Source organism: Mobula hypostoma, chromosome 10 (assembly GCF_963921235.1).
Source record: "Mobula hypostoma chromosome 10, sMobHyp1.1, whole genome shotgun sequence".
Taxonomy (NCBI): domain Eukaryota; kingdom Metazoa; phylum Chordata; class Chondrichthyes; order Myliobatiformes; family Myliobatidae; genus Mobula; species Mobula hypostoma.
Genome location: NC_086106.1, coordinates 87304436 through 87322878, shown reverse-complemented (window position 1 = coordinate 87322878; position 18443 = coordinate 87304436). Strand labels below are relative to the sequence as shown.

The following is an 18443-nucleotide window of genomic DNA, read 5'->3' as shown; positions in this document are numbered from 1 at the left end:
TGTGGGCATTTTGTTGGCTACATCAATATGACTCTGAAAAGAATACAGATAATCACTTTTTTGAACTGCTCATCCCTTCTTTGAATGGCATTTATTTCCAAATCAATATGGCTGGTGATTTGGAAGGAAAACTACAGGGGTGTCCAAAAATGCTTGCTGTTCTTGCCCTTGCTAGTGGGAGAGTTTGTGGATTTTGGAGGTTTTATAGGTGAAACATACACAATAATTATAGCAAACAACAGGAGTTCTGCAGATGCTGGAAATTCAAGCAACACACATCAAAGTTGCTGGTAAACGCAGCAGGCCAAGCAGCATCTGTAGGAAGAGGTGCAGTCGACATTTCAGGCCGGGACCCTTCGTCAGGACTAACTGAAGGAAGAGTGAGTAAGGGATTTGAAAGTTGGAGGGGGAGGGGGAGATCCAAAATGATAGGAGAAGACAGGAGGGGGAGGGATAGAGCCGAGAGCTGGACAGGTGATAGGCAAAAGGGGATACGAGAGGATCATGGGACAGGAGGTCTGGGAAGAAAGACAAAGGGGGGGGGACCCAGAGGATGGGCAAGAGGTATATTCAGAGGGACAGAGGGAGAAAAAGGAGAGTGAGAGAAAGAATGTGTGCATAATGAGTAACAGATGGGGTACGAGGGGGAGGTGGGTCCTTAGCGGAAGTTAGAGAAGTCGATGTTCATGCCATCAGGTTGGAGGCTACCCAGACGGAATATAAGGTGTTGTTCCTCCAACCTGAGTGTGGCTTCATCTTTACAGTAGAGGAGGCCGTGGATAGACATGTCAGAATGGGAATGGGATGTGGAATTAAAATGTGTGGCCACTGGGAGATCCTGCTTTCTCTGGCGGACAGAGCGTAGATGTTCAGCAAACGGTCTCCCAGTCCGCGTCGGGTCTCGCCAATATATAAAAGGCCACATCGGGAGCACCGGACGCAGTATATCACCCCAGTCGACTCACAGGTGAAGTGTTGCCTCACCTGGAAGGACTGTTTGGGGCCCTGAATGGTGGTAAGGGAGGAAGTGTAAGGGCATGTGTAGCACTTGTTCCGCTTACATGGATAAGTGCCAGGAGGGAGATCAGTGGGGAGGGATGGGAGGGACGAATGGACAAGGGAGCAGGATCTCCCAGTGGCCACACATTTTAATTCCACATCCCATTCCCATTCTGACATGTCTATCCACTGCCTCCTCTACTGTAAAGATGAAGCCACACTCAGGTTGGAGGAACAACACCTTATATTCCGTCTGGGTAGCCTCCAACCTGATGGCATGAACATCGACTTCTCTAACTTCCGCTAGGCCCCACCTCACCCTCGTACCCCATCTGTTACTTATTTTTATGCACACATTCTTTCTCTCACTCTCCTTTTTCTCCCTCTGTCCCTCTGAATATACCTCTTGCCCATTCTCTGGGTCCCCCCGCTTGTCTTTCTTCCCGGACCTCCTGTCCCATGATCCTCTCGTATCCCCTTTTGCATATCACCTGTCCAGCTCTTGGCTCTATCCCTCCCCCTCCTGTCTTCTCCTATCATTTTGGATCTCCCCCTCCCCCTCCAACTTTCAAATCCCTTACTCACTCTTCCTTCAGTTAGTCCTGACGAAGGGTCTCGACCTGAAACGTCGACTGCACCTCTTCCTACAGATGCTGCTTGGCCTGCTGCGTTCACCAGCAACTTTGATGTGTGTTGCTACAATAATTATAGTTCATTTTGTATGGAACATAAAATAGACTATAGGCAAGATTAGGCCATAAGATTTGTTTTTCAATTAAGGTGGCAACTTTAGTTTTCCATCCTACTCCCAATATGACCTTTTAGTGAATGGCCTTTTATACTGTTTCAATGACTCTCAATGCAAGCTTGAGGAAGAACACCTCATCTTCTGTCAGACCATGTTGCAACCTTCTGGACTCAACATTGAACTCTACAACTTAAGGTAACATGCTTCCTCTGTTTGTATCAACCCTCCTCCTTTAATATTGACTCATCTTGTTTATTTAATTTTCCATTCATTCCCCCTCTTTAAGTGGAGGAGATCTTCCGCAGGACCTGCCAGACATACCTTCCTTCTCTGCATATCCCAACATTTAGCACCTTCAAGCACCTGCATTCCATCCACAACAAACCGGATTTCCTGGTGGCCAAACATTTTCATTCCAATATCTATTCCCATAACAGCATGTCACGCACAGCTTTCACTACTGTCACAATGAGGCCACTCTCAGGTTGGAGGAGCAACATCTCATATTCCATCTGAGTAGCTTCCAACATGATGATATCAATATGAATTTCTGTAACTTCTGGTAATTTTTGTTCCTCCACATTCCCTCTTCTATTCCCTTCTGTGGTTCCTCTCTTACCACCTTACTTCTCTATCATCTCCTTCTGGAGCCCCTCCTCCTTTCTTTTCTCACATGGTCCTCTCTCTTCTTCAATCAGATTCCTTCTTCTTCAGCTCTTTATTTTTTCCACTGATCTCCTCCTAGCTTCTCACTTTAACCCCGCCCACACTCACCTATCTTACCCCTTGCCTAGTTTCACCTATCAACTTCTAGTTTGTATTCCTTCCCCTCTTCCCACCTTCTTATTCTGGTCTCTTCCACCTTCTGTTTCAGTCCTGATAAAGGGCCTCAGCCCAAAACACCGACTGTTATAATAAACGCTGCCTGACCTGCTGAATTCCTCCACAGCACTTGTGTATACTGCGCTGGATTTCCAGTATTTGCAGAATCTTCTGTGTTTGGGACTTGACATTTTTTTGTCATTTGTATTGTTTCTGCACCCATGTGATGGCATTAGTTTCTGGAATGGTTCTGGAGGACTGGAAAATTGCAAATGTCACTCCACTCTCTAAGCAGGGAGTGAGACAAAAGACAGGAAATTATAGGTCAGCTAACCTGACTTCAGTGTTTGGCAAAATGTTAGAGCCCATTATTAAAGATGATGTTTCAGGGTAATCGGAAGCACACAGTAAAATAGGCCTAAGTCGGCACGGTTTCCTTCAGGGGAGTTCTTGCCTGACAAATCTGTTGTAGTTCTTTGAGGAAATGACAGACGGAAGACATACGAAGAGTCAGGGGATGTTGTTTACTTGGACCTTCAGAAGGCCTTTGACCAGGAACACACACGAGGCTACTAAAAAGATAAGAGCCCCTGATATTATAGGAAAGGTAACTAGCATGGTCGGAAGCTTGGCTGACCGGCAAGAGGCAAAGAGTGGGAGTAAAGAAGTCTTTTCTGGTTAGCTGCCGGTAACCGATGGTGTTCCACAGGGTTGGCGTTGGGACTGATACTTTTCATGTTATATGATTGAATAGATGGTTTTGTGGCCACGTTTGCAATGATAAAAAGGTGAATAGAGGGTCAGGCAGTGTTGAGGAAGCCAGAAGGCTGCAGAAGGACTTGGTCAGATTTGGAAAATGGGCATTGGAGTGGCAGATCGAATACAGTGTGGGTAAATGTACTTTAGTAGAAGGAATACAGGTATAGGCTAAATTCTAAATGGGGTGAAAACTCAGCAATCAGAGGTGCAAAGGGATTTGGGAGTCCTACTGCGGGATTCCTTAAAGACTAACTTGCAGGTTGAGTTGGAAGTATGAAAGTCAGTTGCAATCTTAGCATTTTGCGGGGACTAGAATTTCAAAGGAATTATTAGGATGTAATGCTGAGACTTTACAAGGTATTGTCAGATCGTACCTGGAGTACTGTGGGCCCCAAATCTAAGAAAGGATATGCTGGCATTGAAAAGGGTTCACGCAAATGATTCTGGGAATGAAAAGGTTAATTATGAGAAGTGTTTGATGGCTCTGAGCCTGTCTTCACCTGTGCATTTCACCCACTCTACAACTCCTCTCCACTTTCACCTTCTTCCCTCCCCCATCACCTGGCTCCATTTGCCTTTTCTTCCATGTCTCTTCCACCAATTACCACTTCCATCCCTCCCCCTCCATCCTTCACCCCTCTTTGATCCACCTATCTCCTACTAACCCCTGTCTCACCTTCCATCTCCCCTCTGCACTCTGCTACTGGGTTTCATTCTGAAACATCAACGATTCCTCTCCTCCTTCGCCAATCCACAGATACTCTTGACCCATTGAAGTCTTCCAGCATCTGTTTGTTACTCCTTATTCCAGTTTCTGTGGTTTCTTGTGCCTCTCTGGTTTTTGTCTATGTTCTTACTCTCTAACTGTTTTGATTCAGTCATTGACCGGATAACCTTGTTTTCAGTTTATCTCCGTGTTCACCCCAGTTTTACACTTTTGGAGAAACTCTTCTTTCGAAACCTCCATGCAACTCAATGAGCTTTCCCTCCCTTCCCAGATCTGAAGGGTCGTTGACCTGAATGGTGAACACTTTCTCTTCCCACAGATGCAGGCTGACCTGATGAGTGTTCCCGTTTTTATTTTAGATTTGCAGCATCTGTGGTTATTTTCTTCTTATATTTTTCATTTTTATGACTGATTTCCATCAACTAATATTCCTCTTCAAATGTACAGAGCATGTGTATCATATTCAACTCAGCTTTACCCTAAAAAGGGGCAACTTCTCCAAGATCACAAAGAAATCCTTAAGTTAATTCTGATGCTGTATTGAATCTTATGCACACTTAGTATTGCAGATGCTGCCATCTGCCTGCATTTAAACACTGAGTTAATTTGGCACATTAAATCTTAAATTTCAGTGCCTTTTAATATGTCATCCAGTCATTTGATCATTGGATCCTGTGTTTATAGGATATATACAACAGAAAATGTTGGAAATAGTGGGAGAGAAATCAGAGCTTCATGTCACTGACGTTTTATCCAATAGCTCTGCCAAAAGACAATCTGAAACATCAACATATATTGCCTGGTATGTCATTTCCAAAATGTTATGTTTTTATTTCAGATTATAAAGTTTCATTGTATTTCATTGCTGTATCTGTTTTAGCGTAATCAATGTGTGGTCAGGCCAGACCAGACCAGGCCTCCCAACACCTGTGTGACTAAATCATTTCAATATGCAAGGTCCGATCACCTATAACCAGAGAACAGTCAGACTTGTTAAACTGTGAAATCCTATCTGTGTGAAACCAGATCACAGAAAATCTGATTTAGCTCATTTGATTGATGGGACAGAGCACTTCGTGGGAGTGAGGAGGTTCTGGACAATGCCGACTTCAATCCCCAGTATTCCTGACTGTTATTAATTTGTGATCCACTCAAAATAGATCTCTGCTGAAATCCAACTGAAACAGCAACTTGGTGCAACATGAAAAGTTCCATCTCCATAATTCAATGTGTCCAAGCAGACCAGAAAACTCTGCACCAGTATGGTTGTGTAATAATAGTGAGGAACAGATACAAATCACTCAAATGTACTTCAGATTTGGTTATCATTGATCAGTATACATGTACAGGATGCTGAGGTGGCTGAGGAGATTGTGCAGGCATTAGTAATGATCTTTCTAGAATCACTAGATTCTGCAATGGGTCTGGAGGACTGCAAAACTGCCAGTATCTTTTCACTCTTTAAGAAGGGAGGGAGGCAAAAGACAATGACCATAATCAATGTGTTTTATTTTTTTCCAGTAAATATTGATTACAATTGCTAATCACCAATGACATTTTACATTTAAATTTATAATATTAAGGAAATTATCAAAAAGTGAGAGAAAGTAAAAAAATCACACATCAATTTCATCTTCAACATTCCTGAGAAACTCAAATCAGTAATAACAATAGTAACTTGCAGTTAATGAAGTTTTAACAGAACAGTAATTTGACTCCATTTTAAAATATTCTAAAGTTAATATCTTGTAGTAATTTTCCAAATGCCTAACAAAAAGGAATATTATTATTTTCAATAGTTAAAATCAAAATTAGTGTATAAAGTTTAGAGTTCACAAAATAAATTGGCATAAGCTCCAAGTATTTAACTTTTACAGCTTCAAGAAAATTAGCCATAGTCTCAAAGTCCACATAATCTTTCTTGAGAACCAACACAGCTTTGTTTTGCTGAAGAATTGGACAAGCATAATCAGTATCATGCAAGGCCCTTGTTGTTTCTTTGAGTGTAGGTTCTTTTAAACAAATACTTATACAAAGACCCAACAACAGTTTGTTTGTAACTCTTGTTGTACGACAAGTTTCTAATCAGTTGAAGTGGAGAGTACTGCGATGGCTGACACCAGGGAAGGATGTGAGGATTCCATTTGCACTTTTGGAATGTTACCGAATGGATACATGCCAAAGTACTACTCTGATGTGTGAGAACACCACATAATGTCCAAATTCGATTCAGCAATAACATGCTGAATGTTTGTTTCCACTGACAGACTGAGTTGAAGACAATAGCCAAGTGTTATCGGTTGAGCAGTCAGTTTATGTCACCCTGACATGGGAATTCCTGAGAAGCCATGGTGGAGCAGGCATTCACTAGGGCCTGTACGTACATAGTGTGAAAGGCCCCTGAGAACATTTATTTTGCTATTGACATTATTCTCACCACAGAGACTGGTGGCAAAGCTAAACAATTTACAATGACATCTTAATCAATGGATGTTATTGCATTCAATACTCACATCCATTAAAATTCTCAACATGGTATAAAATAGAGTATTATATTCTTTTCAAAAAAGTTCCTGTGCTGTACTGTTCTATGTTCTATGCTCACATGGTCTGAAGAATATCTCATAAGTGCCAACAATCTCAGAAATGATCCTGAGCAATAGGGCACTGCAGACTATTCAACTAGTTAACTATACGCTTTCAAGGCTGAGAAAATAAAAGGCTATCATAAATAGGGATCTTACTGATCACTTCTTTGCTAAATGTAGATCTTTCATGTTTGGTTTAGCCCTTTCAACCCAAGTTACCATGTTACTTTTATAATGTAACAATTAACTTGTAATAAATGTAATAATTGCCAATATGAATATTGTCCTACTTTACAAGACACCACACCATTTAATTCTTCTGCTACTGGGCAAGTAATCATACAATGTTGCTCTTGCATTAAATTGGATCATTTTTTATGATTGACAAATTAACCAACTTAAAAGCAATGCAAGACATTTTATGGTTTCCTATGAATGCTTCTCTGTGAATTATCTGTATACCAAATTGAATTGGTATGAAATGTTGATCTCCTGCATTGCACCGTAAAACTTATTGGGTATTTAAATCATGGATAAAAATTGTCAAGCAAATTGTTAAGCAAACTGATGTATTATTTTGGAACAGGCAAATCTGAGTAAATGGGTAAGGTAGTAAAATGATGGAGCTTTTATGACACTGACAACACAGCTGCTGAAATAACTTGGGGAATGCTTCACCCAACTCTTTTCTGGGTGCATAATGCACTACTGTTCAATAGTAAAGAAGTATTATTATTTTAAAATATTCAAATTTAGTAAGGAACTTTTTCTGGGGATATTAACTAAAATTAACTGGAAATATTGTAAACAGGAGGTGACAGCTATAAATAATTAATAATTGAGGTATTAATTATTTATAGATCTCACCTTTGATGAGAAAAAAATCATTGTGCCTTATTCTATTTGAAATAATTGTTAGAATGGGAGAGCTACTGAACCAAAGGGATAAGTGTCAGTGCGTCACATTGACTTACTTTAAATCTATAATTTTAACATGTATTTTTGAAGAATTTTAAGCCCTGTTTCATTGTGGCATCAGAAATAAAATGCTATTTTAAAAACTGTCCTTCACAGCAATAGATCTGTTACATGGATAGTTCCTCATTAGTAATCAATCATTCATATGAAAACTAATCCTGGTGAAAAATCTGCACCAATATCCATGATTTTCCCTTCAACAAAATGTAATTTATTTATTCTGCGGTCATTTTTACACATAACCTAGAGCTAATTTTAAATAGCATCAAGTCCCCAAGCATTTCAGGCAATATCCTTCCACCTACGAGTAAAAGCAGGAAGAAACCATGCTTCTTTAAGTTTCAATCTCGCCAACCAGTTTTACTTCTATCCTAGAAAATTACTTCACTCATTCTCAAATACTTTGGAAAAATTGATTATCTTTAATTAAAAATGAGTATATAATCATTCGCGTGCTATAAATGGATATTTTTAATCTTTATTTTGCAAAGGTCTTGACAGCTGAATGTAAATTATTCCCTCATGGAGAATGATTTTACTATAAAGAATAGCCTTTATAATTACTCGTTTAAGTAACATCACTGTGATTCTCACACTGCCACTGAATATGCAACTGAACTTACACGTAACCAGTCAGATTGTAAGAGTTGAATTCTGATTTTGGTGCTTTTGAATGAAGAGATGCAGCTGACCGTGGAGGAGCAGAACGGTTTGTTGCAGGATTTTGGTAGGACATTGGTCGTCTTCTGTAGTGATCAGATTTTGTATCTATAAATGACAGGGACAGCATGACTCCGCCAATGATGGTCAAACCAGCAGCAACAACCCCAAGGTACAAGGACTCACCAATTTCAAACTTGAGGTCACTTGGAATTAAGGGGTCATGGAAGCTCCTTATCACTTCATTCATTGTCCATGCCACAGGTATCAAGCCCATAAGTCCTGCTATGATAAACAAAACTCCTCCCGTTCCAGCAACCTTGTCCTTTATTGGAGAATCCCTGGCACACACAGTACATTTCATGCCAACCACGGAGACTGTAATAGCGAGCATTGAGACGGCAACGGAGATGACCATCAGGGCTCGAGCAGCCTGAAGATCAGTTGGAAGTTCCAAAACAGAGTTGTAGGTCTCACACTGAAAGACACCAGTGCTAAACATGGCACACGTCCACCACAACCCTTTCATGTAGATAATGGCAGTTATAACGTTTGATCCAATGTGTGCTGTGATACTCCACTGTGGCATAATAGTAGCAGACAATGTCCCAATCATGCCAATTATGCACACAATCAAGGCTACCAGTTGCATGGCAGTGTTAGCCATTGTGAAACTCAAAAGATTTTAAAGCTGGAAAAACGTGGATCCTTACTGCATACTTTCTGTACAAACTTGTGCTTCAAACATCTGTGGTTGCCGTCAGACACCTGCCTTCATGTGCGTATCTGAAACCAGCAAGATTAAAGACTTACTAATATCAGGTAATGACCTTGAATACTTGGTTACTCTAAGTACTAAACTTTACAAATATTAACAGTTCTTATTGAATTTTCACAGAGTCAAAATTGTGTTATATCTCGTATTTAAGTAACAACATTTTAGAAGTACATTTTGCACTGTAGGCCCAATTCGTTCAGCTTAACTTTAAATATGCCTGTAATATTAAGAATACAGTGTACTGTACCCTGAGACGTTGTTTTCCATTGGAAAAATACTGTATATAAATTCAGTGTCTGCGTTTAGCATTTAAGCCACTAATCTCTTACCCTCTTAAGTTCTATCAAGAATAATAAAAAACATGTTTCCTGCACTGTTCTGGAATGCAAGAAATATCATTCTTGTTTTTAAATTCCACCTCGTTCTCACTTTCACATAGGTCCTCTCTGACTCTCTCCGACCCCTCCTGGAGACCACACTCTCCAGCTCGCTACCAACAAACAAATGTTTCCTGGCAAAGTTCCCTCAAACTGAAAAGTTGGCTATACTTTACTTCCTCAGATGCTGCCATTCCCACTGAGTGCAGCATTTTCAGTTATTACCTTCTCTAAAGACAAGTGGCTCGGTTTCATGTGTGACATGTCCTTCCTGAAACATATGACATTGAATCCAACCATTTTGATATATCCACAGCATAATTCTATCCTGACATGAAAGACAGCTCACAAATATGGGGGACCAATACTCAGTTAAGAACTGCTTGCATGGTGATTAAGTTACAAGACCAGTAATGCATAATCTGGGGTAGACAATCCAGTGTCATGGGATTGAACGGCATTGCGAGAATTTAAATGTTATTAAATATGAGGCAAAATGGCTACCATGAAACTGACACAGCTGTAAAAATCCATGTAACATTGTTTAGCAAAATAAATTTACCTTTTACCTGTCTGAAATTGATGAAATCCCAGGTCCAGAGCACTGTGGCTGACTCTTGCCTATCCTCTCTGATGCACAGCAAGTCACCTCATTAGATCAAACTGATACATCAAAATATATGGCTGAGCTGTCGCAATAACAATGATGGCAAAAGTGCAGGTGTTCACTGAGAAAACTCACACCAACTTTCAACATCAAGCAAATTCTGCATTTGTATGGTGCTAGCTTGGAAATTCCAGGTTTCTGTCAGTGATTTGATGCAACTCTGCAGCATACACGCAATGCCAAAATCAACAAGAGAGCCAATTGCCCAATACTTACAGAAATAACTGAACTAATGATTTTTCAGTTGATCAAAGGAGGTGCAGTGAACTGTTCCTTCTGTTAAATGGAGATTTTAATAAAGGAGAATAGCTGTGTCAGACCCAGGCAGCAGATTTTTTAAGCAGCTTAATGATTTTAAAAGACCTTTTAAATATTTCCCAAACTTTTGTATAATACGTTTAGTAGCATGTAAATTAGGATTTTTCACAAGCTTAAATTTCTCAATAGAGTACACAGGATTTCAAGTTTCCAAATATTTCTAAAGTGGCTTACCTCTGAGCAGCTCGGATTAAACTCAAGGGCATACCTTAGAGATGTTCTTGCTCTTATTTTGTGGGCAGGTCTAATTTTAATAGGCTCGCATTATGCCATTTTATAGAACTACAAAACAACATTGTTGAAAGTCACTCTGCAGAAAAATCTCGCATTATTTTGTCCTAGTTCAGATTCTTGGGCTTTTAAAGCAAAGTACAGTATCTGGATCTTATTGCCATCAAAGGCATTGCTTGTGGCTTCCTGCTGGACACAAATTCTGAGCTAAAATCTCCCAACAATGGAACTGGCACCAGATTCAGACATGGCAAAGGCACAGCCTGGAAAGTTCTCCTCGAGAACATCTACTGAAATGGGGAGAGCTGTCTCATGGTCTGATGCACAGGATTTTTTACTCATAAAATTATACCTTCCTGAAAATGTTCTAAAGTCAGCAGCAGTGATCCAATGAACACTGAATCACTAGATGATGATACATTTGTGCTTATAAAGGTTAAGCTCTGTACTTACTTTGACTGACAATGCCTGTACTTCACCTGAGTGAGATCGTCATCTACTGTACATTAAATGATTGAAATAAAAGTCTTTCCAAATCCAGAAATTTTATTACCTTGAAATATGTGGAGCAGAACAGAATAGAAAATGATTCCACTGAAACAAATGAAAAGTTTCTTATCATGCCACTTGAACTTGAACCAATCCATGTTAGAACAATGTTATTAATGGGCCTAGCCTATTGCGCTCAACATCACTAAGACCAAAGAACTAATTGTGGACAGCAGTCCTCATTGAGGTATCAGAAGTGGAAAGAGCAAACAATTTCAAGCTCCTGGGTATCAACATTTCTAAGAATCTATCCTGAGCCCAACATATCAATGCAACTACAAAGAAGGCACGGCAGAGGCAGTATTTCTTTAGGAGTTTGAGGAGATTCGGTATGTCAACAAAAACACTGGCAAATTTCTACAGATGTATGTGAACAGCATTCTAACTGGCTGCAGCACCATCTGGTATGGGGAGCGTCTACTACACAGGATCAAGCTAAGTTTCAGAGAATTATAAACTTAGTCAGCCTCTGTAGTAACCAGGACATCTTCAGGGAGCAATGCCTCAAAAAGGGGGCATCCATGGTTAAGGACCCTCATCATCTAGGACATGCCCTGTTTTCATTGTTCCTAACAGGGAGGAGGTACAGGAGACTGGAGGTACACACTCAATGATTCAGGAACAACTCCTTCCTCTCTGCCAACCGAATGGAAATTGAACCATGAACACTATCTCACTACTTTTACATTTTTTTTTATTTTTGATAATAAAATTATTTAATTTAACTATAACATTTACTGTAATTCACTGTTTTTACTCTATTATTATGTATTGCATTGTACTGCTGCCACAAAGACAACAAATGTCACAATATATGTCAGTGATATTAGCCCTGATTCTGATTCACTCTATACAGGCTAAATAATGAGATGAGACAGAGTAAAAGAATTCACAGTAGAGAGGTAGAATCTATCACTGAACGAAACCAAAATAAATGAGATAAATGAGAAAAATCCTTGAATATAAAAGTGTGTGTGTGTGTGTGTGTGTGTGTGTGCGTGTGTGTATGGGGGGGATGCTAATTTTAACATATGCAACTTTTGGCACTAACCACAAGGTCATAGAAATAGACTGTCTGTTTTGTCAAAATAAAAGAAAGCAAATCAGCATGATCCTGCATCCCAGCAGGTGCCCATCTCTTGTCATTTATGAGATGTCAAGTGCTATTCAAATTGCAGTGACATTCCTCTCAGTACCATCCTTTCAGTATTGAGCTCCAAACCATCATCATCCTCTGGTGAAAAGATTCTCATCATTGTCCTGTTAATCCTTCCACCAGTGACTTAAATCTATCCACTTCATGGTAAAAATATATCAATTTACCTTATCCACTGTATTAATCCCTCCTAAACGCATGTTGATTAAACCTCTCAGCCATCTTTGAACCAAAGGAAACAACTCCAGCAAATAGGATCTTTCCTCTTAGCTAAAATTTTTCAATCCTGCTAAGATAAACGTCTACATCCCATCTTGTGTTATCATGTTCTTGTAATTTCTTAACTAAAGCTATCTAGCTGTACTTTAGTTATTGTTTGAGCTTTCTACTTTTATATTCTATTTCTTGACCAACAAGAGGGAAGTGATCATGTGCCTTTCAGACCACTTTATTTACTGATCTTGCTACAATATGTCTATACTTAAATGCTTTCTCTCCTATCAGTGTAACCCCAGGATCTTTATGGGTTCAGTGTCAAAAAATATGCCGGTGAATCAGTGTATGAGACTCTTGGTTTGGAAGCAAGTGGGCCTTCTGTATATTTTTCATAGAAACATAGAAAACCTATAGCACAATACAGGCCCTTCGGCCCACAAAGCTGTGCCGAACATGTCCTTACCTTAGAAATTACTAAGGGCTACCCATAGCCTTCTATTTTTCCAAGCTCCATGCACCTATCCAGGAGTCTTTTAAAAGACCCTATCGTATCCGCCTCCACCACCATTGCTGGCAGCCCATTCCACACTCTCACCACCCTCTGCGTAAAAAACTTACCCCTTACATCTCCTCTGTATCTACTTCTAAGCACCTTAAAACTGTGCCCTCTCGTGCTAGCCATTTCAGCCCAGGGAAAAAGCCTCCAACTATCATCATGATCAATGCCTCTCATCATCTTATCCACCTCTATCAGATCACCCCTCATCCTCCGTCGCTCCAAGGAGAAAAGGCCAAATTTATTCAACATAAGGCATGCTCCCCAACCCAAGCAGCATCCTTATAGATCTCCTCTGCACCCTTTCTATGGTTTCCACATCCTTCCTGTAGTGAGGTGACCAGAACTGAGAACAGTACTCTAAGTGGGGTCTGACCAGGGTCCTATATAGTTGCAACATTACCTATTGGCTCCTAAACTCAATCCCACGCTTGATGAAGGCCAATGCACCGTATGCTTTCTTAACCACAATGTCAACCTGTTCAGCAGCTTTGAGTCCTATGGACTCAGACCCCAAGATCCCTCTGATCCTCTACATTGCCAAGAGTCTTACCATTAATAATATATTCTGCCATCATATTTGACCTACCAAAATGAACCACCTCATACTTATCTGGGTTGAACTCCATCTGCCACTACTCAGCCCAGTTTTGCATCCTATCAATATCCCGTTGTAACCTCTGACAGCCCTCCACACAATCCACATCACCCACAACTTTTGTGGTGTCATCAGCAAATTTACTAACCCATCCCTCCACTTCCACATCCAGGTCATTTATAAAAATCATGAAGAGAAGAGGTCCCAGAACAGATCCCCGAGGCACATCACTGGTCACCGACCTCCATGCAGAATATGACCCATCTACAACCACTCTTTGCCTTCTGTGAGCAAGCCAGTTCTGGATCCACAAAACAATGTCCCCTTGGATCCCATGCCTCCTTACTTTCTCAATAAGCCTTGCATGGTATACCTTATCAAATGCCTTGCTGAAATCCATATACACTACATCTACTGCTTGACCTTCATCAATGTGTTTAGTCACATCCTCAAAAAATTCAGTTTGGGTAACAGTCAGGAGAGGGAAGGGCAAGAGTCTGGTGCGAGAGAGTACTCCTGTGGCTGTCCCCCTTAACAATAAGTACCCCTGTTTGAGTACTGTTGGGAGGGACGGCCTACCTGGGGGAAGCAATATTGGCACAGAGTCTGGCCCTGTGGCTCAAAAGGGTAGAGAAAGGAAGATGACAGCAGTGATAGGGGACTCTATAGTTAGGGGGTCAGAGGGGTGATTCTGTGGACGCAGGAAAGAAACAGGGCTTGTAGTTTGCCTCCCAGGTGCCAGGGCCCGGGATGTTTTTGATCGCGTCCACGATATCCTGAAGTGGGAAGGAGAACAGCCAGAGGTCATGGTACATATTGGTACCAATAGCATAGATAGGAAAAATGAGGATATCCTGAAAGAAGAATATAGGGAGTTAGGAAGGAAGATGAGAAGCAGGACCTCAAAGGTAGTAACCTTGGGATTACTGCCTGTGCCACGTGACAGTGAGTATAGGAAGAGAATGAGGAGGAGGATATATGAGCAGCTGAGGGATTGGAGCAGGGGGCAGGGATTCAGATTTCTGGATCATTGGAACCTCTTTTGGGGCAGGAGTGACCTGTACAAAAAGGACAGGTTGAATCTCAGGGAGACCAATATCCTGGTGGGGGGTTTTGCTGTTAGATACCTAAAGCAAACTTGCTTTATGGATTATGTAGTTTGTTGCTCTTTTATAGTTCATCTGGCAATATGATAGTTTTCTAAGTATATCTAGCTACTTGTTTAGAATTTAATCAAGGACACTTAAAGAAAACAAGTTTTGCTTACCTCAGTGGCAGTCTTAAGGAAACTGAAATTTAAAAAAGACAGGCATTAGATGCTTCTAGACAGCAACAGAGGCTGAATGCCATGATTTTACCGTTCAGTCATAACAAGTGCTAAATCACAGCACCCTATTTAATGGTTAAAATAACTTAAAATATCAATTCACTGGTGTAGGTTCTGCATGAAGCATCACGATTACTGGAGGATTTAAATTGCTGTGAATTTTTAAACTCAAAATTTCATACAATCCACGTCAGGGCTGCGTAAAAAGAGCTACCTTTTAATCAGGAGGGCAATCGAGATTTCAAAGGCAGAGTTTTGCGGCAGTTTCTCTGAGCTGAGGAGCGACCAATCAGCAAGAGGGATTCTGTAGAAAGGGCCAATACGGATAACTCAAGTGCAAGTGGCGCGGCTGTTCTTTTGGAGTGTGCCAGTGTTTAGAGGAACATTGCCTCATCAGGCTTAGGCAAGGTCAGGTTTGGGTGAGGTACATCATCTTGTAAGATTCTCTCTCTCAGTCCTTATGTGTTCATTCCTCATTCCTCATGTGCATAGTATAGAGAGAATGGCTCCCGGCGCAGTATTTTGTACTCCATGTGGGATGTGCGAAGTCTTGGAGTCCTCAAATCTCCCAGGTAAACACATCTACACCAGGTGCACTGAGTTGCAGCTCCTGAGAGGATGTATTAAGAAAATGGAGCTGCTACTAGATGACATTCGACTCATATGGGAGAATGAGGGGGGTCGTCACCTCTAGGTTGCAGGAAACAGGTAACTGGGGAGAAGTAGGAGAAATTCACAATCAGTGCAGACTACACTTGTGGCTGTTCCCCTCAATAATCAGCATACAACTTTAGATACTACTGAAGGGGATGACCTACTAGTGGGGGCATGGGGCAGGGGAACATAGTGACCGGGTTTCTGGCACCGAGTCTGCTGCTGTGGCTAAGAAGAGCAGAGAGGTGAAAAAGGACTGCAGTGTTGATTTGAGATTCCTCAGTCAGACGAACAGAGGCAAGGTTCTGTGGGCATGATTGCGACATCCGGATGGTATGTTGCCTTACAGGTGCCAAGATCAGGGATGTCTTGAGTCAGGTCCATGGCATTCTCAAGGGTAAGGGTGAGCAGCCAGAAGTTTTAATACATATTGGTACCAATGACAGAGGTAGAAAAGGTGAGGAGGTCCTGAAGAGAGATTTTAGGGAACTTGGTAGAAAGCTGAGAAACAGGGTAGTAATTTCAGGATTGCTGTCTGTGGCACATGCCAGTGAAGGTAAGAATAGAATGATCTAGCAGGTGAAAGCGTGGCTGAGGAACTAGTACAAGGTGCAGGGCTTCAGATTTATGGATCATTGAGATCTTTTCAACGTTCAGGGATATTCAATATTCAGGAGGGATAGACATGAAGGAAGGGGAGGTGGGGTGGCGTTGCTGGTTAAAGAAGAGATTAACGCAATAGAAGGGAAGGACATAAGCCGGGAAGATGTGGAATCGATATGGGTAGAGCTGCGTAACACTAAGGGGCAGAAGACGCTGGTGGGAGTTGTGTACAGGCCACCTAACAGTAGTAGTGAGGTCAGAGATGGTATTAAACAGGAAATTAGAAATGTGTGCAATAAAGGAACAGCAGTTATAATGGGTGACTTCAATCTACATGTAGATTGGGTGAACCAAATTGGTAAAGGTGCTGAGGAAGAGGATTTCTTGGAATGTAAGCGGGATGGTTTTTTAAACCAACATGTCGAGGAACCAACTAGAGAGCAGGCTATTCTGGACTGGGTTTTGAGCAATGAGGAAGGGTTAATTAGCGATCTTGTCGTGAGAGGCCCCTTGGGTAAGAGTGACTATAATATGGTGGAATTCTTCATTAAGATGGAGAGTGATATAGTTAATTCAGAAACAAAGGTTCTGAACTTAAAGAGGGGTAATTTTGAAGGTATGAGACGTGAATTAGCTAAGATAGACTGGCAAATGACACTTAAACGATTGACGGTGGATATGCAATGGCAAGCATTTAAAGGTTGCATGGATGAACTACAACAATTGTTTATCCCAGTTTGGCAAAAGAATAAATCAAGGAAGGTAGTGCACCCGTGGCTGACAAGAGAAATTAGGGATAGTATCAATTCCAAAGAAGAAGCATACAAATTAGCCAGAGAAAGTGGCTCACCTGAGGACTGGGAGAAATTCAGAGTTCAGCAGAGGAGGACAAAGGGCTTAATTAGGAAGGGGAAAAAAGATTATGAGAGAAAACTGGCAGGGAACATAAAAACGGACTGTAAAAGCTTTTATAGATATGTAAAAAGGAAAAGACTGGTAAAGACAAATGTAGGTCCCCTGCAGACAGAAACAGGTGAATTGATTATGGGGAGCAAGGACATGGCAGACCAATTGAATAATTACTTTGGTTCTGTCTTCACTAAGGAGGACATAAATAATCTTCCAGAAATAGTAAGGGACAGAGGGTTCAGTGAGATGGAGGAACTGAGCGAAATACATGTTAGTAGGGAAGTGGTGTTAGGTAAATTGAAGGGATTGAAGGCAGATAAATCCCCAGGGCCAGATGGTCTGCATCCTAGAGTGCTTAAGGAAGTAGCCCAAGAAATAGTGGATGCATTAGTAATAATTTTTCAAAACTCGTTGGGTTCTGGACTAGTTCCTGAGGATTGGAGGGTGGCAAATGTAACCCCACTTTTTAAAAAAGGAGGGAGAGAGAAACCGGGGAATTATAGAATTATAGGGGAATAATGTCGGTGGTGGGGAAACTGCTGGAGTCAGTTATCAAGGATGTGATAACAGCACATTTGGAAAGCGGTGAAATGATCGGACAAAGTCAGCATGGATTTGTGAAAGGAAAATCATGTCTGACGAATCTCATAGAATTTTTTGAGGATGTAACTAGTAGAGTGGATAGGGGAGAACCAGTGGATGTGGTATATTTGGATTTTCAAAAGGCTTTTGACAAGGTCCCACACAAGAGATTAGTGTGCAAACTTAAAGCACACGGTATTGGGGGTAAGGTATTGGTGTGGGTGGAGAATTGGTTAGCAGACAGGAAGCAAAGGGTGGGAATAAACGGGACCTTTTCAGAATGGCAGGCGGTGACTAGTGGGGTACCGCAAGGCTCAGTGCTGGGACCCCAGTTGTTTACAATATATATTAATGACTTGGATGAGGGAATTAAATGCAGCATCTCCAAGTTTGCGGATGACACGAAGCTGGGTGGCAGTGTTAGCAGTGAGGTGGATGCTAAGAGGATGCAGGGTGACTTGGATAGGTTGGGTGAGTGGGCAAATTCATGGCAGATGCAATTTAATGTGGATAAATGTGAAGTTATCCACTTTGGTGGCAAAAACAGGAAAACAGATTATTATCTGAATGGTGGCCGATTAGGAAAAGGGAAAGTGCAACGAGACCTGGGTGTCATTATACACCAGTCATTGAAAGTGGGC

General features: G+C 41.2%; 2 protein-coding genes across 2 annotated transcripts in view; one reads left to right on the top strand and one right to left on the bottom strand.

Moving 5' to 3' along the window:
* Window positions 1-5552: 5552 nt before the first annotated feature.
* On the bottom strand, window positions 5553-8948 carry cldn2 (claudin 2). Its single transcript, XM_063060795.1, has one exon. It carries the CDS (start codon window positions 8946-8948, stop codon window positions 8241-8243), a length of 708 nt encoding a protein of 235 aa, XP_062916865.1. The 3' UTR covers window positions 5553-8240.
* Window positions 8949-8987: 39 nt separating this feature from the next.
* nhsl2 (NHS-like 2) overlaps window positions 8988-18443 on the top strand; it is a 502980-nt gene continuing 493524 nt past the window's right edge. Inside the window, exon 1 of the mRNA XM_063060793.1 lies at window positions 8988-9103. Within this exon, the coding sequence (XP_062916863.1) occupies window positions 9058-9103 (46 nt within the window). The 5' untranslated portion in view covers window positions 8988-9057. The remainder of the gene's footprint in view (window positions 9104-18443) is intronic.

Excerpts from the sequence above, each read along its gene's own strand:
- cldn2 (XM_063060795.1), bottom strand. The coding sequence starts at position 8,948 with ATGGCTAACACTGCCATGCAACTGGTAGCCTTGATTGTGTGCATAATT.